The sequence below is a fragment of the Elephas maximus genome, chromosome 9 (genome assembly GCF_024166365.1).
Source record: "Elephas maximus indicus isolate mEleMax1 chromosome 9, mEleMax1 primary haplotype, whole genome shotgun sequence".
NCBI classification, from domain to species: domain Eukaryota; kingdom Metazoa; phylum Chordata; class Mammalia; order Proboscidea; family Elephantidae; genus Elephas; species Elephas maximus.
Genome location: NC_064827.1, coordinates 43489147 through 43514880, shown reverse-complemented (window position 1 = coordinate 43514880; position 25734 = coordinate 43489147). Strand labels below are relative to the sequence as shown.

The 25734-nt window shown below is 45.7% G+C and overlaps 1 protein-coding gene across 1 annotated transcript; it reads left to right on the top strand.

The window, feature by feature from the left end:
• The first annotated feature begins 618 nt into the window (after positions 1-618).
• CCL19 (C-C motif chemokine ligand 19) lies at positions 619-2302 on the top strand. The gene is made up of 4 exons (XM_049895934.1): positions 619-845; positions 1536-1662; positions 1885-1978; positions 2072-2302. The coding sequence occupies exons 1-4, from the start codon at positions 785-787 to the stop codon at positions 2090-2092; spliced, it is 303 nt and encodes a 100-aa protein (XP_049751891.1). The 5' UTR covers positions 619-784; the 3' UTR covers positions 2093-2302.
• Positions 2303-25734: the final 23432 nt, after the last annotated feature.

The following is a 25734-nucleotide window of genomic DNA, read 5'->3' as shown; positions in this document are numbered from 1 at the left end:
GGGGAAGGGGCAGTGCTCACTGAGCCAGGAGGATGAAGTTCTAGAGTGTTAAGATGTGGGGTAAGAATTCTGGATCTTCTCCCAAGGAACCTCCCCTCTCAGCTCTGCTTGTCCCAGTGGAGGGACTGGTTCCAAGATGGCAAGTGGGCAGGCACTGTGATGACCTGGGGAGGCTACCCCAGGCTCTCATGGTGGTTCTTAGGGTACCAGGGAGCCTTCTTCACTGCCACCACCACCAGGGGGCTTAGAATCACAGAAGAGAGAGGTGGGATGAGGGACAAACCTAGTGAAGGGGGTACAACTCCTCACTCCTGCCCCCCAACCCTGACCATCACTTCTGAGCCCCAGTCCTAGGCTTCATCATGCAAATGCCACTAAGGAGAAGCTAGTGCAGACCCTCCCTCCAAAGCTGACAGAGCCAGGCTCCTTGTCATGGCCAGACTACAGGCTGCTTCCTCCGTTGTCAGAGCTGAGCCAAGGAAGGCAGAGGATGGGGGAAGCTGGGTCAGGTTTCACCAGAAAGAGGGGGGCATGGGGGATCCACGGAATGGGACACAGAGGGGAATTTCTGGACAGAGAAAGTGAAAGCTTCTGGGACCATAAATAGGAGGCAGCCGCAGCCTCACACAGGCTTCCACTCACACTCTTCCAAACCCGCTCACATTCCCCTTCCCACTGCTCCTTCACACTCCTAGCTAAGCCTCTGCCTCACAAGACTCCTGCACACGCCAGAGCTTCACTCCCACTCACCTGCTTGTTGTCAGTCTGCCTCTGTCCATCCTCCATGGCACCCTGCACAGCCTCACTACTGGCCCTCAGCTTGCTGGTTCTCTGGACCTCCCCTGGTAAGGCTGAGGGGAGGGCTAGGGTGGGAGCCTGAGGGAGGTGCAATGTCCAGGTCTCAGACTGCTTGACACTGCCTGTGAGGGTCTACTTGTTTCGGTGAACCTGGAGGGCCCCATGCCCTGGGTATGTGCCTGTGCAGTGTGGGGGTACCTGGGCCTCAGAATGCCATTATGTGTCTGTCTCTTAGGCATCTATCTCTTAGTATTTCCCTGGGCAGGCCCTATTTCCTGCTGCCTCTGTTTCCTAGGCAGGAGACAGCAGTGTATAATTCTTAAGGTGGGGAGAATGGAGACACTAAAGCAGGGCTGATAGTCAAAATATTAGCAATTCATAGGGCCTCAACACCAGTCTTCTAGAGAGAAAGGGTCTTAGGGGTCTCTGGCTGTGACCAGCATTAACTCTTTGCTTGCTGGGTTGTATGATGTTAAGAGGTCCTGGGACAGGGTGATCAGAGCAGCAGGAAGGCATTTGTGGGGGCTCAGGACAATGGTTATTTAACAACCAGTTTAGACATATTTGAATATATTTAGCAACCAGTAGGGCCATGTTGGTGCACACCGGCTGAATATCAGGTCTAGTTGTGCACACCCACACACACAGGTGTCCTTAATCCCAGTTAGGGTTATGGGCTCCCCTCCTCAGGGTCCCTATGTCCTGACACCACCTTTTTCCCTATCCCCACCCTCCAGCTCTGGGTGGTGCCAACGATGCTGAAGATTGTTGCCTGTCTGTGACCCAGCGCCCCATCCCTGGGAACATTGTGCGAGCCTTTCACTACCTCCTCCTCAAGGATGGCTGCAGGGTGCCTGCTGTGGTGTGAGTTGCGGGGGGTGCAGGGGTGTCTAGCCTAGCCTCTCTTCTATCAGCTCCTGGTGATACCACTACGTTCTTAACTCTCTTCTCCTTGCCAAGCTCAGCTCCTTCAATGAAGCCCCTGAAACAGGTTCCCAGACATGGTCCCCAGCCTCTTCCCCTCATACTAGGGTCTTCCAGGGAGCTGGGTTCCAGAGCTCCATTCTTTCTGGCCTCTGATTCTAGGTTCACCACAATGAGGGGTCACCAGCTCTGTGCACCCCCAGACCAGCCCTGGGTGGGCCGCATCATCCGGAGACTGCAGAAGATCACTCCCAAGGCAAGCCTGGCCCTCCCTCCTCCACAGCCCTGCCTCCTCCAAGTCCCCATCCAAAACTCCAGCCCATGACCCTGCTTCTCCTTCCTCCCCCAGAGCAAGAACCACCGCATTTAGCCCGTTTCAGGCTACTGGGAGCCCTGCGTCCTGGGGAACCAACGGTCAGAGGGAGGACCAGGCCTCCAGCTCCTCTGCACCAGGCCTGACCCAGCCAGGGTGGGGCCTGGATTGCCAATGTGAGTGTGAATGTGTGCAAGAGAGTGAGTGTGGCTGGAACACAGGCTTCATGCCCGGACTGCATTGTTTCCAATAAAGCCCAACGGGTACCCACACATTTGTCTGCTGTCTGCTCTCTGTCCAGGATGGCAGGTATAGGAAAGGGAAAAATGAAATGGTTGATCTATTTTCCACCCTGAAGCCTGAACAGTCTCCTGATAGACCTCCACCTAACAGCCCGATGTTCTCAGGATCAGCCCCCACCATCAGGGCCTTGTCTCATGTCTCTCCCTACCATCCTCCAGGGCTCAGCAACACTAAAATTGTGTCTGTTTCCTGAATGGACCAAGTCTCTCATCAGTCTTTGCTCTCCAACGCAGGTGTTCAAGCATCCAGGTGTCTCAGGGATCAGGTATCACTAGGGGGAAGGGAGCTGTAAGGAACTAGTTCCCATGGCTAAGCAGAAGACCCACCTCTACTGGCTCAGGGGAAAGTACCCATTCACCCACGCCATTGTTTCTGTCTGGAACAATCCTCTCTCTCTTCTATCCCCTGGCTCCCCATCTGGAGCTGGATGCCTCATCTGTCCCCCAGGAAGTCTCCTCTGAACTAGACTGAGTTAGGTAGCCTCCCAAGACCCCCTGCCCCTCTCTCTCAGGGCATTCATTACACTGAGTTACAATTCTCTTCAGTCTTTCTAGAAGACAAGGATCACGTCTGTTTTAGTTTCTGCTGTCTTCCTGGTGTCCAGCATATTGCCTGGCACATGGCAGTAGCTCGATAAATAATTTTTAGTAAATTAATAAGTATGTGAGGAAAGGCTCAGCTGTCATGGGTGAGGATCCGTCTGTCCATACAGAATCTGACCTCCAGGCCAGCCGTCTTCTCTCCCTCAGTTAGCCTGAGCAAGGTCCAGCCCCACCTGGGCAATCCGGGGGTCACACCTCTCAGGGACACTGACAGACTGAACTGGGAGCCAGAGGCCAGAGATGGGAGAGGGGCCACAGGGAGGAAGAAGAAGCAGCCAGGGGAGAGAGGTGGTTCACCATGGAGGAGCCCCACCCTCATCCCTGCAGCCCACATGGGCTTGAGGACCCAGAGGCAACACTGAGACCAGAAGAGTCAGGGAAGGAGTCTCCGCTCTGAATGAGGAAAACCCTGTGACACCTGGAGCATCCCATAGGGTTGCTCTGTGAGGAGCAAGTTCATTTTTCCTGGGGAAGCTGGATGGCCTCCAGACTATGGCCTCTAAAGGCCTGTCCAGCCAGGAAAGGCAAACCTGTGCCACTGGGGTCAGATGGAGACTAGGAGGCCAGACTGAGCATCCTGCCGAAAGAGGGGTCATCATTATAGGACATACAAACCAGCTGACAACAAAACCAGGCCTGGGCAGGCCCTAAAGGGGAATAGTGGTGAAGGGGTTGTATCAGCCTCTTCTCCCTGGGTTGAGAGCATAGCAGCCTCTTCCTCCCCTCTCCTCACAAATGGAAGTGTTCAAAGCCCGGAGTATCCCAGGTCTCAGAGTCACAGGGGGTGAGGGGGATGGGCATAGTTCTCAAGAACTGCTGCCATGGCTCAAAAGTTTGGCTCTGCTGCCTAGAAGAAAATACCCAGCCATTCATGCATGCATCCATCTAGCTGATCCTGCATCCATTAGCCCTCCCTCCATCCATTCATCCATTCATCCATTCATCCACCCACCCACCCTCACATCTATTCATTCATCCATCCATCTAGCCAGCCAGCCATGGAGTCCCAGAGCTCCCAGTTATGAATCCTCTTTGGATCCTATGCCCTGCACCCCAGTAGGCAGAGGACAATCACAGGTATGAGAGGGGCACATTGCCTCAAATCCTTCTTAGTTCACAGTGGAGCCAAGAGGCAGTCAGTGTACCACAGAAGCAGACAAAAACCCTCCCTCTGGACCCTCAGGAGAAGACACGGAGAAAGGGGGCTGAGGGTGGGAGCCCTGAGGAAGGTGCTACCAGGACACAGGCCACTGAACACTACCTCCCAAATACTGACACTGGGAACTACAAGAAGAAGTCTGTGCTCAATGCCTGGGCCAGAGTCCCAAAATCCTGTCTTCCCACCACACTGTGTGACTCTGGGCAAGTTCCTTCCCCACTTCCCAAACTTGGTTTCTCCATTTGTCAGATCCAGGCAGGGCTTGATTTTTAAGAGTGCTTCCAAACAAAATCTTGGCTCCTGAATCTTTGGGTCTCAGGCTAAACCTCCAGGATTCACTTAGGCTCCCCCAAAGTTATGCACATTCAGAAATTCCCTATTTACTCAGGGGACACTCTCTGGGAACAAAGTGTAAAGTGAGACTTACCCAAAAACCAAACCCACTGCCATCGATTCCGACTCATAGTGACCCTACAGGACAGAGTAGAACTGCCCCATAGAGCTTCCAAGGAGCGACTGGTGGATTTGAACTGCTGACCTCTTGGTTAGCAGCTGTAGTGCTTAACCACTATGCCACCAGGGTTTCCAAAGTGAGACTTAGGAAGGAGAAGAATTCTAGCAGCTTGTGAAGTGTCTTGGACCAAACCATCCCCTGCTTGATCCTGGGGGCTCAGGGGATGAAGAGTTTGGAGGCAAACTGAGGGGTAGACTCCAGAGCCTCTCAGGGAGCAGGCATGCAACATTCCTCACTCCTCCAGTCAGTACCGTCCCTTCTGGCTTTCTCCCTTCCTCTTTTTCCACGCACTGTTCCTACCCATCCCCCACCCCCAGCCATATCAACCCCTCCTGGGCACTGGTTCCTATTTTATGGGGCTTAGCCCAGCAATCTGAGGCTTGTCATGTCCCAGTCAAACATTCTCAGGGCTGTAACTCCATCTAACCAACATCTGCTTTGTGTTTCACTATGATTCACTGACAAGGGTTGCGTGTTTATTTATGCTGGGTTCCGGCAAGCTGGAAGCCTACATGCCTATCTCTGACAACGATGAGGCGGCCAGCTCTCTGAGGAGCAGCATGGACTCCTGATTCCATGGCCAGGATGCAGTGGTCTTGCCTACTGCCTATAGAGGAAACACCTTCCTTTCTAGGGCACATGATGCCTGCTACAGGTTCAAAGACTGCAACTAAGTGACACTGGCATACCCTGAAGGCCTGTGGCCCCAGCAGCTGGCAATATCCCCCTAAGGGCTCTCCCCCAGAGATCCCCTAGCCTTTTTGTCCACCTATGTGGTGGACAAAAAAGACCCCTGTCCTAACTGTCTAATGAGAGAGCTCCTGGGGAAAGGATTGAGCCATTGCTAAGATTGCTTTGCACAGGGCCCGGCCCCAAACAAACACTAGCACACACTTGATGAACAAAAAATGGAATTGAACGTGGTCCTTTCTCACTATGCCCTATCCCCCGCTCCCCATACCTGGAGCACATCCAGTTCTCAAGACCTCGTGGGGCTGTCTCTGCAATCACTGTTCTGTAGCATGGGTAGAAGCATCTGGTCAGAGACAGCCCCATACGGTTTTGATCATGTTTTGATCATTTCATGTTCGACTTCTCGGTAAGCCCCCACCCCATGCCACCCCCTTCTTCTGGCTTCCGGAAAACTCAGTATCCGCAGGAAACTCCTGGAAATAACAGTCTCACAAAGGAGCTGAGCTCCCCAGTGGGGAGCTTCCTCCAAGATCCCCTCTGTAGAAATAAAGACACTTCTCTAGCCAGAGAACTTCTTAGATGACCCTCGAGATTTTGTCCACATGGAAGACCATGGCTCTGTAGTACTAGCTAATTCACCCACTACTAGTGGTTACTGTGTGCTGAGCACTGCTTTAAGCACTATTGTCATTCTTAGGTTGCAGGTGAGGAAACTGTAGTGTAGAGGTTAAGTAACTTACCCAAGGCTAGCAGCTAGTGAAATGGCAGAGCTGGGGTTCCTGCCTGGGCAGCTTGGCTTGAGTCTGTACCCTTAACCACTATGCATACCACCTTTGTGAGTTGACCCACCCCGTAAGGAAAAATGGAGAACAACACAGCAGGGCCAGGTCTGAAAAGGTGGTCCCCAGGGAATAGGAAGAACCATTACTTTGGGGTACCGACCATGTGTCAGGCTCTAAGCTGAGTCCTTTATTTGCATTATATCATTCCATCATGAGCCCTATGAGGTGGTATCATTAGTCCCATTTTATGTATGAGGTAATTGAGGCACAGACAGGAAGACCTCCCAAGTCCACTCAACTAAAAAATCGAAGTAACTAGCAAAGTTGGGACTGCTGCCTAAGTCAGCCTGACAGAAGCACTCAGACTGAGGACTGGGGGCTGGGATGTCTAGTTGGGCTGGAAAGGCTTGGCTTGACTGCAAGAGCTGGGGGGAAATGAGAGCGGAAGCTGGAAGCCTCAGGAGGAACCCAGGCACTTGATCCTGGATGCAGAGATGCCCCCTGGAGGGCCTCTCCAGCAGAAGGGGACTTGCCTTCCCCAGAATGTCAAAGGGGAAGTGGGAGCTGGGTCTGCTAAGTCTCAGTGTTCACAGCAGTAGAGGGGTAAAAGGAACCAGGCTACACTTATGCCCACTGTAGCCCCATACCCAGCAGAGTATCAGAGGCCAGGACGTGCAGATGAAGTAAGAAAAGGAGGAATGGAGGGCAGGGCTGGGGATCTGGAGGGTAGCGGCGAGGCTTGGGGCCCCGTGGGCAGAGCTTCGGGAACGGGCAAGCCATGCTTCTAACTCACCAGTGTCTGAGGGCTACTGAGCCCACCTGGCCACAACCTGTGAAGGGCAGAACATTTGGGATGGCTGGGGCTGGATCAGACCCCTGAAGTGTTTGCTTCTAAGGGGCACTTGGGTCTCCTGAGGGGCCAGGGGTGGAGCAGGGAGTCAGAACTTCCTGCCTCGCTTCTGGTCCTAGGGCTCCTGGTTCTTCCCAATGGCTCCCGTGGAGAGGCAAGAAGACATGAAAAGACTTGGGTCTGGGGTGCCAGCCCACCTTGGGCTCTGAGGTGGGCCCAGAGGCCCCTCGACCCAGCAGAAGAGGGAAAATTTTAACTACAGCAGCTTCTATGGCATCTCCCAGGGCTCTGGATCTCAGAATCACTGTCCCTGGAGATCTAAGTCCATCACCATTAAAACCCCAATCACTGTGTTGACCCCACACCTGTCAGGCCATCATTTCAAAGATTCACTACTAAGAGGAAGCTGCCCCTTCCTACCAGGTCCCCAACAGTGTAAAGCCCTCCATCAATTCAGGAACCTCCATCTCTGACCCGTTAAACCTGTTGCCATTCAGTCAATTCCAACTCATATGCAGACCCTTTAGGACAGAGTAGAACTGTCCCATAGAGTTTCCAAGGGGTACCTGGTAGATTTGAACTCCCGATATTTTGGTTAACAGCTGTAGCTCTTAACCACTATGCCACCAGTGCTTCCCCATCCCTGACAGGACATCCCATATCTCTTGGTGTCCCCATAGCTGACAAGACCACCATTAATGACAAGGTTCCTCCATTACTATCAGGCCACCATTTCATTCCTCTCAGGAAATATTATCACTGCCAAGAACACATAAGCCTGTCAAGCAGGACAACAGCACTGCACAACTCCAGGAGGCACCATTTCACTATAATCTATGTAAATGGTACCTCCTGGCCAGGCAGCCCTGAGTGTCAGGGTATCCATTGCTGTAGGGCCCCCAGTAGATTCAGGGCTGTCATCGCATGTGCCCCAGCCCTGTCAAGACCTTTTATGTCTAAAGGGATGCCCCATCACTATCCAGAACACAGAACCTTTACTCATGCCAGGCACTGTTCTAGTTGCTGGTGATATAATAAAGAACAAGACAGATACGATCTTGGACTTCATTGAGCTGGCATTCTGAAGACAATTACAGTACTGACCCCCTAGACAACTGGGGCCCATGTCCTGTGCTCTTCGTTTTATAGGGCACTGCTCTGGCCTTCCTCCAGTCATATCACTGGACATAGGACAGAAAGTCAAGGCCAAAGGGGCATGCCCATCTGGAGCTAATGCTTTCTCCTTCAAAACCACATTTCAGGAACTGGAAACCAGAGAATTACCTGCCCAAGTGGCCCCAGCAGCTTCCAGGGTCCATGCAGCAGAGCTCACCTCTTCCCCAGATCTCTCCTTCCTAGGATGGACTACATCACTGATGTGCACACTACTAGGACGAGAGGGTGGCCAAGAAGTAACTGTTTGCAGGGGATGTGGAAAGACCTTGTATGTATGGGAGCAGTGACACTCATGCAAATGAGGCCCCTCATGATGCAGGATAGAGGTGAGGGTAGGAAGAGGAGGGGTGAGAAGAGAAGCAGGGAAGGTAAAGAGATGGAGCTTAGCTCTCCCATTACCACCTCATTCCAGCATGGAACACTGAAGGATCCAAGAATTCTAAATTTGAACCTGGTCTTCGAGTTGTTTTGAAAGTATATTTTGCAAGGTAGGAAGATAGACATTTTTATTTGATAATTTGTTAGTCTGATTTATAACTTTTAAATACTTAGGTACATAGTATGTGGTCCTCCATTTATACTGTAGCCTCAAGACCCACAAATGTTAGGTAGTAGCCTACCAGATGCCACCTCTGAAATCACAGCTATAGCTGCCACTCGAAAATGGACATCACTTCCACCACAAAAATGATTGCACACTAACCCTGCTCCTTTGCATCACTACTAGTGTTCTAGTCACAGTCCTTGGAAGGTGCTTTTGATTGCCTGAACCTAGGTCATGTGCCCACATCCTAGCTGCAAAGGGGGCTGGGAAAATTAGTATGTGACTGTTATGGATTGAATTGCGTCTCCCAAAAATATGTGTTTTAATCCTAACCTGTATGCCTGTGATTATAATCCCATTTGGGAACGGGTTGTCTTTGTTATGATAATGAGGCAGGATTAGTGTACAGTGTTTCTGGAGTCAATCTCTTTTGAGATATAAGAGATTAAACAAGCAAGCAAGCTAGCAGAAGCTCAAAGAGACAAGGACCTTCCTCCAGAGCCGACAGAAAGTCTTCCCCTAGAGCTGGCACCCTGAATTTAGACTTGTAGCTTCCTAAACTCCTAAAAATAAATTTCTGTTTGTTAAAGACACCCACTTTTGGTATTTCTTTTATGGCAACACTAGATAACTAAGACAGTGTCTTTTGGAAATTCTATGATAAAAGAGAAGTTCTACCAGTGACCAAACTAATATAATAGGAAATTGCTCAAATGCAGAAAGGGGTTGAGGTTATAGGCAGTGGGAGAAAAAAAAGATAAATATCTACAGCCCACCCTATGGCTTTCTGACATCAACATACATACTTCTTCACAAACCCTAGGCTTCTTTAAAAATTAAAACCATCACTTAACATAATAACACCTTTGCTTATACAACCAGAAACATTCACCCCTCCCCAAAGAGAGCCAACTGAGAGCATTAGCAATTACCATATCCAATTCTAAATTCAAGATCTCAGGGGGATGTCCATTCTACCTCTAGTTCTGTTGCAATCTTACCTCTCTATTCTACAACATCTAGTAACTACCACCAACAAACCTGTATCAGCCAGGATAGGCTAGGTTATGCTGTAATAACAAACAACACTCAAATCTGAGTGATTTAACACAACCAAAGTCTATTCTCCATGAGTACCAACCAAGTCTGCTGTGGGTCCAGGCTAGTTTCTAGTGCACCTGTGTTCTATGTGCTGGCTCAACATTCCAGGCTACTTTCATCTTTTGGCGTGCTCCTTCATCTCAGCACATGCTTCTACAATCACTTCAGCTAGGGAAGAGAGCAAGGAGGGCCACACATCAGTTTTTAAATGCCTCTGTCCACAAGTGGCATATGTCACTTCTGCTTACATTTCATTGACCAAAGTAGGTTATACAGCCATGCTTAACTTCAAGCGGCGAGTCCCAGGAAGAAGAAAAGAACCAGAATTTTGGTGAGTAGTAGTAATATCACCACAACAACCTATGGAACAAGGGAGGATAAAAGAAAAGTGGAATCAGTTAAAGTAAAAAAAAAAAAAAAAGGCAGATTTCACAACAAAGAAGAAAATACAAGTAAAAACTATAGTCAGTACTTCTGAAACTTAGCTGGCATTTATTACTTTCTTCCTGTATTAGTTTTCTATCACTGTATAACAAATTTAGCAGTGTAAAACCATTGAAATTTATCATTTCACGTTTTCCATGGATCATGAGTCTAGGTAAGGGTTGACTGGGTCCTCTCCTCAGGGTCTCACCATGATGAACTCAAGGTGTCAGCCAGGGCTGCAATTTCATCTAAGGCTCCGAGTTCTCTTTCAAATCCCCTGATGTTGATAGTCGTGGTTGTAGGACTGAAGTCCTCAGCTGCTAGAGGCCACCTGACATTCCCTGTTACATGGGCCTCTCTACAACATGGCAGTTTGCTTCTTCAAGGCCAACATGAGATCATCTGCTTCTTATCTTACATCTTAGACACTCTTTAAAAAGGGCTTACCTGATTCACCAAAAGAGTAAAAAGGCTACCTGCAGACTGGGAAAAACTTTTTAGCTATGACATTTCTGATCAGCGCCTGATCTCTAAAATCTACATAATACTGCAAAAACTCAACTGCAAAAAGACAAATAACCCAATTAAAAAATGGGCAAAAGATATGAACAGACACTTCACTAAAGAAGACATTCAGGTAGCTAACAGATACATGAGGAAATGTTCACGATCATTAGCTATTAGAGAAATGCAGATCAAAACTACAATGAGATTTCATCTCACTCCAACAAGGCTGGCATTAATCCAAAAAACACAAAAGAATAAATGTTGGAGAGGCTGTGGAGAGATTGGAACACTTCTACACTGCTGGTGGGAATGTCAAATGGTACAACCAATTTGCAAATCGATTTGGCGCTTCCTTAAAAAGCTAGACATAGAACTACCATACGATCCAGCAATCCCACTCCTTGGAATATATCCTAGAGAAATAAGACCCTTTACACGAACAGATATATGCACACCCATGTTTATTGCAGCACTGTTTCCAATACCAAAAAGATGGAAGCAACCAAGGTGCCCATCAATGGGATGAATGGATAAATAAATTATGGTATATTCACACAATGGAATACTATGCATCAATAAAGAACAGCGAGAAATCTGTGAAACATTTCATAACATGGAGGAACCTGGAAGGCTTTATGCTGAGTGAAATTAGTCAGTTGCAAAAGGACACATATTGTATAAGCCCACTATTATAAGAACTTGAGAAATAGTTTAAACTGAGAAGAACACATTCTTTTGTGGTTACGAGATGGGGGAGGGAGGGAGGGTGGGAGGGGTATTCACTAATTAGATAGTAGATAAGAACTACTTTAGGTGAAGGGAAAGATGGCACACAGTACAGGGGAGGTCAGCACAATTGGACTAAACCAAAAGCAAAGAAGTTTCCTGAATAAACTGAATGCTTCGAAGGCCAGCGTAGCAGGGGCAGGGGTCTGGGGACCATGGTTTCATGGGACATCTAAGTCAATTGGCATAATAAAATCTATTAAGAAAACATTCTGCATCCCACTTTGGAGAGTGGCGTCTGGGGTCTTAAACGCTAGCAAGTGGCCATCTAAGATGCATCAATTGGTCTCAAACCACCTGGAGCAAAGGAGAATGAAGAACACCAAAGACACAGGGTAATTATGAGCCCAAGAGACAGAAAGGGCCACATAAACCAGAGACTACATCAGCCTGAGACCAGAAGAACTAGATAGTGCCCGGCCACCACCGATGACTGCCCTGACAGGGAACACAACACAGGAGAGCAGTGGGATGCAGACCCCAAATCCTCATAAGACCAGACTTAATGGTCTGACTGAGACTGGAAGGACCCTGGTGGTCATGGCCCCCAGACCTTCTGTTGGCCCAGGACAGGAACCATTCCTGAAGCCAACTCTTCAGACACGGATTGGACTGGACAATGGGTTGGAGAGGGCTGCTGATGAGGAGTGAGCTTCTTGGATCAAGTGGAAACTTGAGACTGTGTTGGCATCTCCTTCCTGGAGGGGAGATGAGAGGGTGGAGGGGGTTAGAAGCTGATGAAAAGGACACGAAAAGAGAGAGTGGAGGGAGAGAGCAGGATGTCTCATTAGGGGGAGGGTAATTGGGAGTGTGTAGCAAGGTGTATATGGGTTTTTGTGTGAGAGACTGACTTGATTTGTAAACTTTCACTTAAAGCACAATAAAAATTACTTAAAAAAAGGGGGCGGAGCCAAGATGGCGGACTAGGCAGACGCTACCTCGGATCCCTCTTACAACAAAGACACGGAAAAACAAGTGAATCGATCACATACATAGCAATCTACGAACCCTGAACAACAAACACAGATTTAGAGACGGAGAACGAACTAATACGGGGAAGCAGCGATTGTTTCCAGAGCCTGGAGCCAGCGTACCAGTCAGGTACGGCACAAGCACAGAGAGCGGCTCCACCCCCCTGAACTAACCCCGGGAGGGGGACCAGCCGGTTCCACCGGCGGCGTGGGACGCAGCCGGTAGGAGAAGTCCCCGGGAGGCAGTGACTGGTCTTGGAGCAGAAAGAGCAGTGTCCGAGCCAGGGAACCGTCCCGCAGGGATTTGGACTGGACGCAGCGGATTTTCTGGAAAAACTAGTTTCTCAGTGATGGCTCGGAGACAACAATCCATATCAAACCACTTAAAGAAGCAGACCATGACAGCTTCTCCAACCCCCCAAACAAAAGAATCAAAATCTTTCCCAAATGAAGATACAATCTTGGAATTATCAGATACAGAATAGAAAAAACTAATTTACAGAATGCTTAATGATATCACAAATGAAATTAGGATAACTGCAGAAAAAGCCAAGGAACACACTGATAAAACTGTTGAAGAACTCAAAAAGATTATTCAAGAACATAGTGGAAAAATTAATAAGTTGCAAGAATCCATAGAGAGACAACATGTAGAAATCCAAAAGATTAACAATAAAATAACAGAATTAGACAACGCACTAGGAAGTCAGAGGAGCAGACTCGAGCAATTAGAATGCAGACTGGGACATCTGGAGGACCAGGGAATCGACACCAACATAGCTGAAAAAAAATCAGATAAAAGAATTAAAAAAAATGAAGAAACCCTAAGAATTATGTGGGACTCTATCAAGAAGGATAACCTGCAGGTGATTGGAGTCCCAGAACAGGGAGGGAGGTCAGAAAACACAGAGAAAATAGTTGAAGAACTCCTGACAGAAAACTTCCCTGACATCATGAAAGACGAAAGGATATCTATCCAAGATGCTCATCGAACCCCATTTAAGATTGATACAAAAAGAAAAACACCAAGACATATTATCATCAAACTCACCAAAACCAAAGATAAACAGAAAATTTTAAAAGCAGCCAGGGAGAAAAGAACGGTTTCCTTCAAGGGAGAATCAGTAAGAATATGTTCTGACTACTCAGCAGAAACCATGCAGGCAAGAAGGGAATGGGACGACATACACAGAACACTGAAGGAGAAAAACTGCCAGCCAAGGATCATATATCCAGCAAAACTCTCTCTGAAATATGAAGGCGAAATTAAGATATTTACAGACAAACACAAGTTTAGAGAATTTGCAAAAACCAAACCAAAGCTACAAGAAATACTAAAGGATATTGTTTGGTCAGAGAACCAATAATATCAGATATCAGCACAACACAAGGTCACAAAACAGAACGTCCTGATATCAACTCAAATAGGGAAATCACAAAAACAAATTAAGATTAACTAAAAAAAAAAATACACATAACAGGGAATCATGGAAGTCAATAGGTAAAAGATCACAATAATCAAAAAGAGGGACTAAATACAGGAGGCATTGAACGGCCCTATGAAGAGTGATACAAGGCGATATAGAACAATACAAGTTAGGTTTTTACTTAGAAAAATAGGGGTAAATAATAAGGTAACCACAAAAAGGTATAACAACTCTATAACTCAAGATAAAAACCAAGAAAAACGTAATGACTCAACTAACATAAAGTCAAGCACTATGAAAATGAGGATCTCACAATTTACTAAGAAAAACGCCTCAGCACAAAAAAGTATGTGGAAAAATGAAATTGTCAACAACACACATAAAAAGGCATCAAAATGACAGCACTAAAAACTTATTTATCTATAATTACCCTGAATGTAAATGGACTAAATGCACCAATAAAGAGACAGAGAGTCACAGACTGGATAAAGAAACACGATCCATTTATATGCTGCCTACAAGAGACACACCTTAGACTTAGAGACACAAACAAACTAAAACTCAAAGGATGGAAAAAAGTATATCAAGCAAACAATAAGCAAAAAAGAAGAGGAGTAGCAATATTAATTTCTGACAAAATAGACTTTAGACTTAAATCCACCACAAAGGATAAAGAAGGACACTATATAATGATAAAAGGGACAATTGATCAGGAAGACATAACCATATTAAATATTTATGCACCCAATGACAGGGCTGCAAGATACATAAATCAAATTTTAACAGAATTGAAAAGCGAGATAGATACCTCCACAATTATAGTAGGAGACTTCAACACACCACTTTCGGAGAAGGACAGGACATCCAGTAAGAAGCTCAACAGAGACACGGAAGATCTAATTACAACAATCAACCAACTTGACCTCATTGACTTATACAGAACTCTCCACCCAACTGCTGCAAAGTATACTTTTTTTTCTAGCGCACATGGAACATTCTCTAGAATAGACCACATATTAGGTCATAAAACAAACCTTTGCAGAGTCCAAAACATCGAAATATTACAAAGCATCTTCTCAGACCACAAGGCAATAAAACTAGAGATCAATAACAGAAAAACTAGGGAAAAGAAATCAAATACTTGGAAAATGAACAACACCCTTCTGAAAAAAGACTGGGTTATAGAAGACATTAAGGAGGGAATAAGGAAATTCATAGAAAGCAACGAGAATGAAAATACTTCCTATCAAAACCTCTGGGACACAGCAAAAGCAGTGCTCAGAGGCCAATTTATATCAATAAATGCACACATACAAAAAGAAGAAAGAGCCAAAAGCAGAGAACTGTCCCTACAACTTGAACAAATAGAAACTGAGCAACAAAAGAATCCATCAGGCACCAGAAGAAAACAAATAATAAAAATTAGAGCTGAACTAAATGAATTAGAGAACAGAAAAACAATTGAAAGAATTAACAAAGCCAAAAGCTGGTTCTTTGAAAAAATTAACAAAATTGATAAACCATTGGCTAGACTGACTAAAGAAATACAAGAAAGGAAACAAATAACCCGAATAAGAAATGAGAAGGACCACATCACAACAGAACCAAATGAAATTAAAAGAATCATTTCAGATTATTATGAAAAATTGTACTCTAACAAATTTGAAAACCTAGAAGAAATGGATGAATTCCTGGAAAAACACTACCTACCTAAACTAACACATTCAGAAGTAGAACAACTAAATAGACCCATAACAAAAAAAGAGATTGAAACGGTAATCAAAAAACTCCCAACAAAAAAAAGCCCTGGCCCGGACGGCTTCACTGCAGAGTTCTACCAAACTTTCAGAGAAGAGTTAACACCACTACTACTAAAGGTATTCCAAAGCATAGAAAATGACGGAATACTACCCAACTCATTCTATGAAGCCACCATCTCCCTGATACCAAAACCAGGTAAAGACATTACAAAAAAAGAAAATTATAGACCTATATCCCTCATGAACATTGATGCAAAAATCCTCAACAAAATTCTAGCCAATAGAATTCAACAACACATCAAAAAAATAATTCACCCTGATCAAGTGGGATTTATACCAGGTATGCAAGGCTGGTTTAATATCAGAAAAACCATTAATGTAATCCATCACATAAATAAAACAAAAGACAAAAACCACATGATCTTATCAATTGATGCAGAAAAGGCATTTGACAAAGTCCAACACCCATTCATGATAAAAACTCTTACCAAAATAGGAATTGAAGGAAAATTCCTCAACATAATAAAGGGCATCTATGCAAAGCCAACAGCCAATATCACTCTAAATGGAGAGAACCTGACAGCATTTCCCTTGAGAACGGGAACCAGACAAGGATGCCCTTTATCACCGCTCTTATTCAACATCGTGTTGGAAGTCTTAGCCAGGGCAATTAGGCTAGACAAAGAAATAAAAGGTATCCGGACTGGCAAGGAAGAAGTAAAGTTATCACTATTTGCAGATGACATGATTATATACACAGAAAACCCTAAGGAATCCTCCAGAAAACTACTGAAACTAATAGAAGAGTTTGGCAGAGTCTCAGGTTATAAAATAAACATACAAAAATCACTTGGATTCCTCTACATCAACAAAAAGAACACCGAAGAGGAAATAACCAAATCAATACCATTCACAGTAGCCCCCAAGAAGATAAGATACTTAGGAATAAATCTTACCAAGAATATAAAAGACCTATACAAAGAAAACTACAAAGCTCTACTACAAGAAATTCAAAAGGACATACTTAAGTGGAAAAACATACCCTGCTCATGGATAGGAAGACTTAACATAGTAAAAATGTCTATTCTACCAAAAGCCATCTATACATTTAACGCACTTCCGATCCAAATTCCAATGTCATATTTTAAGGGGATAGAGAAACAAATCACCAATTTCATATGGAAGGGAAAGAAGCCCCGGATAAGCAAAGCACTACTGAAAAAGAAGAAGAAAGTGGGAGGCCTCACCTTACCTGACTTCAGAACCTATTATACAGCCACAGTAGTCAAAACAGCCTGGTATTGGTACAACAACAGACACATAGACCAATGGAACAGAATTGAGAACCCAGACATAGATCCATCCACGTATGAGCAGCTGATATTTGACAAAGGTCCAGTGTCAATTAACTGGGGAAAAGATAGCCTTTTTAACAAATGGTGCTGGCATAACTGGATAGCCCTTTGCAAAAAAATGAAACAGGACCCATACCTCACACCATGCACAAAAACTAACTCCAAGTGGATCAAAGACCTAAACATAAAGACTAAAACGATAAAGATCATGGAAGAAAAAATTGGGACAACCCTAGGAGCCCTAATACAAGGTATAAACAGAATACAAAACATTACCAAAAATGATGAAGAGAAACCCGATAACTGGGAGCTCCTAAAAATCAAACACCTATGCTCATCTAAAGACTTCTCCAAAAGAGTAAAAAGACCACCTACAGACTGGGAAAGAATTTTCAGCTATGACATCTCCGACCAGCGCCTGATCTCTAAAATCTACACGATTCTGTCAAAACTCAACCACAAAAAGACAAACAACCCAATCAAGAAGTGGGCAAAGGATATGAACACACATTTCACTAAAGAAGATATTCAGGCAGCCAACAGATACATGAGAAAATGCTCTCGATCATTAGCCATTAGAGAAATGCAAATTAAAACTACGATGAGATTCCATCTCACACCAGCAAGGCTGGCATTAATCCAAAAAACACAAAATAATAAATGTTGGAGAGGCTGCGGAGAGATTGGAACTCTCATACACTGCTGGTGGGAATGTAAAATGGTACAACCACTTTGGAAATCTATCTGGCGTTATCTTAAACAGTTAGAAATAGAACTACCATACAACCCAGAAATCCCACTCCTAGGAATATACCCTACAGATACAAGAGACTTCATACAAACAGATACATGCACACCCATGTTTATTGCAGCTCTGTTTACAATAGCAAAAAGTTGGAAGCAACCACGGTGTCCATCAACGGATGAATGGGTAAATAAATTGTGGTATATTCACACAATGGAATACTACGCATCGATAAAGAACAGTGACGAATCTCTGAAACATTTCATAACATGGAGGAACCTGGAAGGCATTATGCTGAGCGAAATGAGTCAGAGGCAAAAGGACAAATATTGTATAAGACCACTATTATAAGATCTTGAGAAATAGTAAACCTGAGAAGAACACATACTTTTGTGGTTACGAGGTGGGGAGGGAGGGAGGGTGGGAGAGGGTTTTTTATTGATTAATCAGTAGATAAGAACTGCTTTAGGTGAAGGGAAAGACAACACTCAATACATGGGAGGTCAGCTCAATTGGACTGGACCAAAAGCAAAGAAGTTTCCGGGATAAAATGAATGTTTCAAAGGTCACCGGAGGAAGTGCGGGGGTCTGGGGAACACGGTTTGCGGGGACTTCTAAGTCAATTGGCAAAATAATTCTATTATGAAATCATTCTGCATCCCACTTTGAAATGTGGCGTCTCGGGTCTTAAATGCTAACAAGCGGCCATCTAAGATGCATCAATTGGTCTCAACCCACCTGGAGCAAAGGAAAATGAAGAACACCAAGGCCACACGACAACTAAGAGCCCAAGAGACAGAAAGGGCCACATGAACCAGAGACCTACATCATCCTGAGACCAGAAGAACTAGTTGGTGCCCGGCCACAATCGATGACTGCCCTGACAGGGAGCACAGCAGAGGACCCCTGAGGGAGCAGGAGATCAGTGGGATACAGACCCCAAATTCTCATAAAAAGACCAAACTTAATGGTCTGACTGAGACTGGAGGAATCCCGGCGGCCATGCTCCCCAGACCTTCAGTTGACACAGGACAGGAACCATCCCCGAAGACAACTCATCAGAAATGAAAGAGACTGGTCAGCGGGTGGGAGAGAGACGCTGATGAAGAGTGAGCTAATTATATCAGGTGGACACTTGAGATTGTGTTGGCAACTCTTGTCTGGAGGGGGGATGGGAGGATAGAGAGAGAGGGAAGCCGGCAAAATTGTCAAGAAAGGAGAGACTGAAAGGGCTGACTCAAGAGGGGGAGAGCAAGTGGGAGTAGGGAGTGAGATGTATGTAAACTTATCTGTGACAGACTGATTGGATTTGTAAACGTTCACTTGAAGCTTAATAAAAGTTATTAAAAAAAAAAAATTACTTAAAAAAAAAAGGCTTACCTGATTAGGCCAGGCCCACCCAGGATAATCTCCCTTTTGACTAGCTCAAAGTCAGCTGATTAGGAACCTTCATCTTTCCCGTATAATGCAACCTAATTACACAAGTAATATATCTTCATATTCACAGGTCAAGGGGTCAAGCAGCTCCCTTCAAGGTGAGGGGATTATATAAGACATTGCACATCAAGGAGCAGGAGTCTTAAAATTCTGTTTACACACTTCCTCTATGACTCATTCCAGGGTCCCTTTACCTCTAACTGGCATTTCACTTGGTTGATATTCTATGCCTGTGAAGGAACCCAAACCTTCACACACAACAGATACTAGTCTCTGGTGGTCCTGCCTGATTAAGGTTACAGTGGTCTTCCATTAACTTTGACCACTGGACTTGGCATCACTAAGAGGTGTCCCAGGAATTGCCTGGTGCTTTTACACCCCTCCATGCCCTTATTGTGTAGCAGTTGGTGTGCTCCTTCATCTCAGCACATGCTGATAGTTGGGATTGACTACTCTTGCCAATATAACTTCCTGTTCGCCCTGTGGCAAAAAGCCCAAGCGAAACGGCAGTCTCAACCTTCCCTTCAGGGACAAAAGGACAATAAGATGTTCTGCTCACTGGGAAAATTTTCCTCTCCACTGTCCTTCAGGATCACCCTGAATGGAGCTTTAATGATGTAATGATTCACGTCAAGCCGGTTCCAGCAACGTAGGTCACCTTCTGTTTCTGCTTAGGGGTTCTTGTTTCCTGAGTTTTCCCCAAGCCAGCTCAGGCCAGGTCCAGGACGCTGAGGCTCAGAGTGGTCCAATTTGTAGGGGATGAAGGCGAGGGGGTGTTTAGAAGACCCAGGCAGTGTGTGGCTGAGGCTGGGGTCACATCAAGCTCCAGAGGGCAGGAGGCAGGGAAGGGGGCATTTACTATTACTTAAGACTTTCCCACCCTGATGTCCTCCGGAAGGTCTGTGCAATAGTCCACCCACACTCTGGGGCTACAGTGCCAAGCTCTGCGCCTCTGGCTAGGCCAGAATCCTCTGAACCCAAACAAAGGGTTTGGAGAAGGATGGCGGTGGGGTGGGGAAGAAGCCTTCCCAGGATCAGGGACTTTCAGAAGCCAGAGCTGAGTCATCTGGTTTCTTGGTCATTTCCAACTTCTTTCTGGAATAAGACAGCCCAGCCAGCTCAGGCCAGAGCCCCCGACTTCCCCAGGCCAGGAGCACCACATTTCTTTTTCCTACACACCGAACGCCCCCTGCTGGCCTTGTAAGGTTGAGCTCCACAAAAGAATGGATTGAACAAGCAGCCAGAGTATATAGCTACACACACCTACACACAAACACACAAGTGCCACCACCTTCACCCACGTACACATGTCTGTACCCACACACACATACATAGACACATCATCAGTCACACAGCAATCATTCAGATACATCAAGGACACACCACAGACATCAAGCATATAATCGCAGGACAGACACAAGGGCACATACAGACGCACACGATTATAAACACAGTTGTGGGCACACAGGCACACAAACAGACATGAACACAATCTCTTCTCCAGAAATGAGTATTTGTTTGTAAACTTTCATTTAAAGCACAATAAAAATTAAAAAAAAAAAAAAAAGAGTATTATTTTGGAAGAAATAGATTGAAGAGCCACGTGGAAAAGAGGGTGATAGATACCCTGAGTAGTGGACTTAATAAAAGAGGGTAGCCAAACTGCTTTTAGTTCTAATGGAGCTTGTTGACTGAAGAGCCTTTTGTTTTGTGCCCTGGTGGCACAATTGTTAAGAGTTCAGCTGCTAACTGAAGGGTTGGTGTTTCGAACCTACCAGCTATTCCACAGGAGAAAAAACCTGGTGATCTACCCCCATAAATATTTCAGCCTAGGGAAAAAAAAAAAAATATATATATATATATACACACACACATATATATATATTTCAGCCTAGGAACTCCTACGTGGCCATTCTACTCTGTTTTAAGTGTCATTATGAATTGAAATTGATTCCCTGGCACGCAACAACAACGGAGGGGTTTTAAAGGAACCCTGGTGGCATAACAACGGTAAAGTACTCAGCTGCTAACCAAAAGCTGGTGGTTAGAGCCCACCCAGCGGCTCCACAGGAGAAAAGGCCTGGCCATCTGCTCCCATGAAGATTACAGCCTAGAAACTGTATGGGGCAGTTCTACTTTAACAAGGGGTTGCTATGAGTCGAAATCAACTCAACAGCACCTAACAACAGATGGGTTTTAGGTTTGGAACAGTGAATATAAGAGTTGGGGTAGAACTATTAAAAAGAGAAATTTGGAGCTTCAAGAGCTTAATCTACATAACTTATGTGGAAGTTCATCCTAAGAAGTTGTCATGGATTGAATTGTGTCCCCCAAAAATATGCATATCAATTTGGCTAAGCCATGATTCCCAGTATTGTGTGGATTGTCCACAATTTTGTCATTAGATTTTCCTATGTGTTGTAAATTCTACCTCTATGATGTTAATGAGGTGGGATAAGCGGCAATCATGTTAATGAGGCAGGACTCAATCTACAAGATTGGATTGTGTCTTGAGCCAATCTCTTTCAAGATATAAAAGCGAGAAGTGAGCAGAGAGGCAGAGGGACCTCACACCACCACTGTGGTGGTGGTGGCGGAGCAGCACCGGCAGCAGAGCGAGTCTTTTGAGCCTGGGGTTCCTACGCAGAAGGACTCCTAGTCTAGGGGAAGACCGATGACAGGGACCTTTCCTCCAGAGCCGACAGATGGCCTTCCCCTGGAGCTGACACCCTGGATTTGGACTTCTAGTCTGCTGGACTGTGCGGGAATGAACTATTTGTTGAGGCCATCCACTTGTGGTATTTCTGTTACAGCAGCACTAGATGACTAGGACTATATCCCTGAACTAGAAGCTATATCCCTGAACTCAGCAAGCCAAATTGATCTGTCCTCACTGTATCCCAAAACATAGGAATTCCTCATGATACTATGGTGAATGAGATAGGTGGTGAATGAGATAGGTGATGAATAAGAAAGGGGGATGGAGCTAACTTTCACTGAGTACCCACTCACTATGCATCAGGAATGTGTAGTACCTCCCAAGATATCTATTATTCCCATTTTACAGATGCAGAAACTGTCACCTGTTTCCTCATCTGTCTGAGGTCATAGAGCCAGATTCAAAAACAAAGGTTTTAATATAAAACTCTTGTTGTTTCCATTACATTACCAATGGCAAATACAAGGCATACATGCTCCCACTCTTTGTTCATGTTCCCATCAACAATAGAACGTATGTGTTTTCCCCATTGATCCAGGCCTGCCATCTGTTTTTGTAATTAAAAAAAAAAAAGTTTTTATGGAACACAGCCACGCCTGATCTTTTACACACCGTCTATGGCTGCTTTTGTGTTACAACTGCAATGCTGAGTAGTCACTACAGAGACCATATGGTTCCCAAAACCTTAAATATTTACTCTCTGAGCCTTTACAGAAGTTTGCCAACCCCTGATCCAAACCCACCCTCAGAATTGTAGTTGGCAAGTTAAAAAAAAAAAAAAAAAGCCTATTACCTTCTGATTCTTAGCATAGAATGATAGACAGATGACTACATGGATGGATGGATGGATGGATGGATGGATGGATGGATGGATGGATGGATGGATGGATGGGTGGGTGGGTGGGTGGGTGGGTGGGTGGGTGGATGGATGGATGGATGGATGGATGGATGGATGGATGGATGGATGGATATATATATAGGTAGTATAGCAGAGTTTTGCTCCAAATACCAATGTTAAATCACTTATTAGCTGGGAAACCTTGGGCAGATTAACCTTTCTGTGTCTTAGTTTCCTCATCTGTAATGTGGGGATAATAACACAGTGATTATTATTTAGGGCTCTTTCAATTGCAAATGACAGAAACTCAACTCAAAGCAGCTTAAGCAAAAAGTTAAATTTGTCACATCATAGCATTAGATCCATTGATGAGAAAATTTCATTTGCTCCAAGTCTGGCTGGATAAAGGGGTTCAAATGATGCTATCTCCATCTCTTAATGAAACTTCTAATTCTTTTTGTGTGGGAGTGTCATTCTCTCCTGTCACAGATAGGTACTCTTCTGCTAGCATGAAATATGGCCACTGGAAGCCTCAAGTCTAAGTTTTTATAGTTAGTAATCTAAAACAGATTCCCTCTTTCCCCCAGAATCCAAACATCAAATCTCATTAAAAGCTTTGATTGACTGTGCTTGAGACACATACTCAGTTCTTCAACCTATTGCAGTGGCCAGGGAAATGGGGTACTATAATGACAGCACTGTGGTTTGCAGCCCCACCAAGATCACAAGCAGTAGGAAAGGAGTTTCCCAAAAGAACCATAAAATGGAGTATAGGAAACTGGTCCGCACAAACAAAAACACAGCCCACAGAAATCTTCTTCATAGAGTTGTCACAAGGTGCTGAATCTAAAGCATTTAGCAAGGCGCCTAGCACTTAAGTATCAACGAATATTAATTATTACCATAAATGATAGATGAATAAGTAGACAAGTGAATAGATGTATTAATAGATGGACAATGGTTGAACATATGGATGAACAAATGGCAATGAAGATGTGGAAATATAGATGAAAGGAAATATGGAAAATGGAAGAATGGGCTGATGAAGAGACAAAGATGGGTGGACACATGGATGGATGGATGGATGGATGGATGGATGGATGGATGGATGGATGGATGGATGGATGGATGGATGGATGGATGGATGGATGGAGCAGAAAAATATGGGTCCACTGTTCCTTGTAGTTATTCTGAGGGAACCTGGGGGACTGACTGGGTCCCATCTTTGCCGTTCCTCCCAGGTCCAGGGGTGTTAGGATCAGAGAGAAGAGGTGCAGATAATGAGAAACCTGGAGGAAACGGAAAGACTTCTTACCCTGATCTCTAATCCTGAACCAAATCCTGCCCCCACTCTTGAGACTGATGGTTCAATTGCCTCCAAAGGCGGAACATTGAAAAACTTCCCCTAAGGGTAACAGTATAACCACCCCCTCTTTCCTTGTCCAAACTGGTGACTGCTCAGGTTCTCAGAGCTGAAGCCAAGGAAGGGGAAACCAGGGTGGAGAGCCTACTGAGGAGAGGTATGAAATGGAAAAAGTTTCTCCAAAAAGGAGGAGGTAGTGGGGAGCATGTCCAGTGGGAGGAAATTTCTGGACAGAAAAAATGAAATTTTCTGAGGAACGTAAATAGGGAACAGTCCCAGCCTCACGCAGATTCACAGGCACACATTCTCAGACCCCTCACAGTCTTCCAAGGACTCCCTCATGCTCACGGTCACACTCTCCCTGCTCAATCTCCCCATCCAGCCTCACAAACAGAGTCTCACACAGACTCCACACAAGCAGGCTCCTGCTCACTCACACACATTTGCCGCACCCATTTGTTCATCTCTATCCATCCTCCATGTCCTCCTGAGTGGCACTGTTCCTCTTGTCAGCCTACTGATTTTCTAGGTCTCCCTGGAGAGGCTGGGTAACGGAGTCAAGTGATAAGGTGAGGGGCATATGACTCAGAACATCTGTGAAGCAGGCCGTGAGTTCATGTCAACAACCAGATCCAAGTGTGTCTGTGAACCTGTAAGTGTACATGTGCCAAACAGGGTATCCTTATGGTGATTGCGTGTGATTGTGATGTGGCCATACCTGTGTGCTGTGTGTACTCCTATGCAGTTTGTGTGTGTGCCCGTGTGGTGCAGGTGTATCTGTGCCAGGTATAGTTCCTGTGCATTCTTTGTAGGTGCACCAATGTTGTGTGTGTGTACCTAAGTGGTGTGGGTGTACCTGTGTCCTGTGTGTACACCTGTGTGATGTAAATGTGCCCATGCACCAGGTGTTCCCATTTGTGTCATCACCTGGATGGGACCTATGGCCTATGGCTGTTCCTCACTTTATAGGCTGTCTCCTGTAGCCTGGGTCCCCCAGAAGAGGACAGTGCACATCAGCTGGGGAGAGAAAGGAACATTAAAGTGATGATGTTGGACACAGGTGTCCTGGATTCCAGCCAGAGCTGTGACTTTCCCACGTTAGAGTCCCTCCAGCCCTAACACTAACACCCACCCCCCAGCTTTGAGTACTGCCAATGACTTTGAGGCCTGCTGCCTCCTGGTGAACCAACACCCAATTCCTGGGAACATTTTGGGTGCCTTTTTTTTGTTGTTGTTGTTACCTCCTGCTCAAGGATGGCTGCAGAGTACTGCTGTCCTATGAGTGGAGGTAGAGAGTGACAGGGCCTCTCGCTTTCTAATAACCTCCCCATCATCTGGGCCTCCCCTCACCAACTTGCTTCCCTTCTCCTTGCAGAAGCCCCTTCCCACAAAACGGGAACAGGTTCCCAGACATAGTCTCCAACCTCTACCCTCATACCGTGACCTTCCAGGAAGCCAGGTTCCAGGGCTCCATTCGCTCTGGCCTCTGATTTCAGGTTCACCACGCTGAGGGGTCACCAGCTCTGCACACCCCCAGACCAAACCTGGGTGGACTACATCATCCAGAGACTGCAGAAGATCTCTGCCAAGACAAGCCTGGCCCTCCCTCCTCCCCATTCCTGCCTCCTCCCCATTCCTGCC

Bases quoted from the DNA above. Each gene is read 5' to 3' on its own strand.
- CCL19 (XM_049895934.1), top strand. From the start codon at position 785: ATGGCACCCTGCACAGCCTCACTACTGGCCCTCAGCTTGCTGGTTCTC. The intron at 1,663-1,884 runs GTGAGTTGCGGG...CTCTGATTCTAG, and splicing joins TGCAGGGTGCCTGCTGTGGT to GTTCACCACAATGAGGGGTC. The intron at 1,979-2,071 runs GCAAGCCTGGCC...TTCCTCCCCCAG, and splicing joins TGCAGAAGATCACTCCCAAG to AGCAAGAACCACCGCATTTA.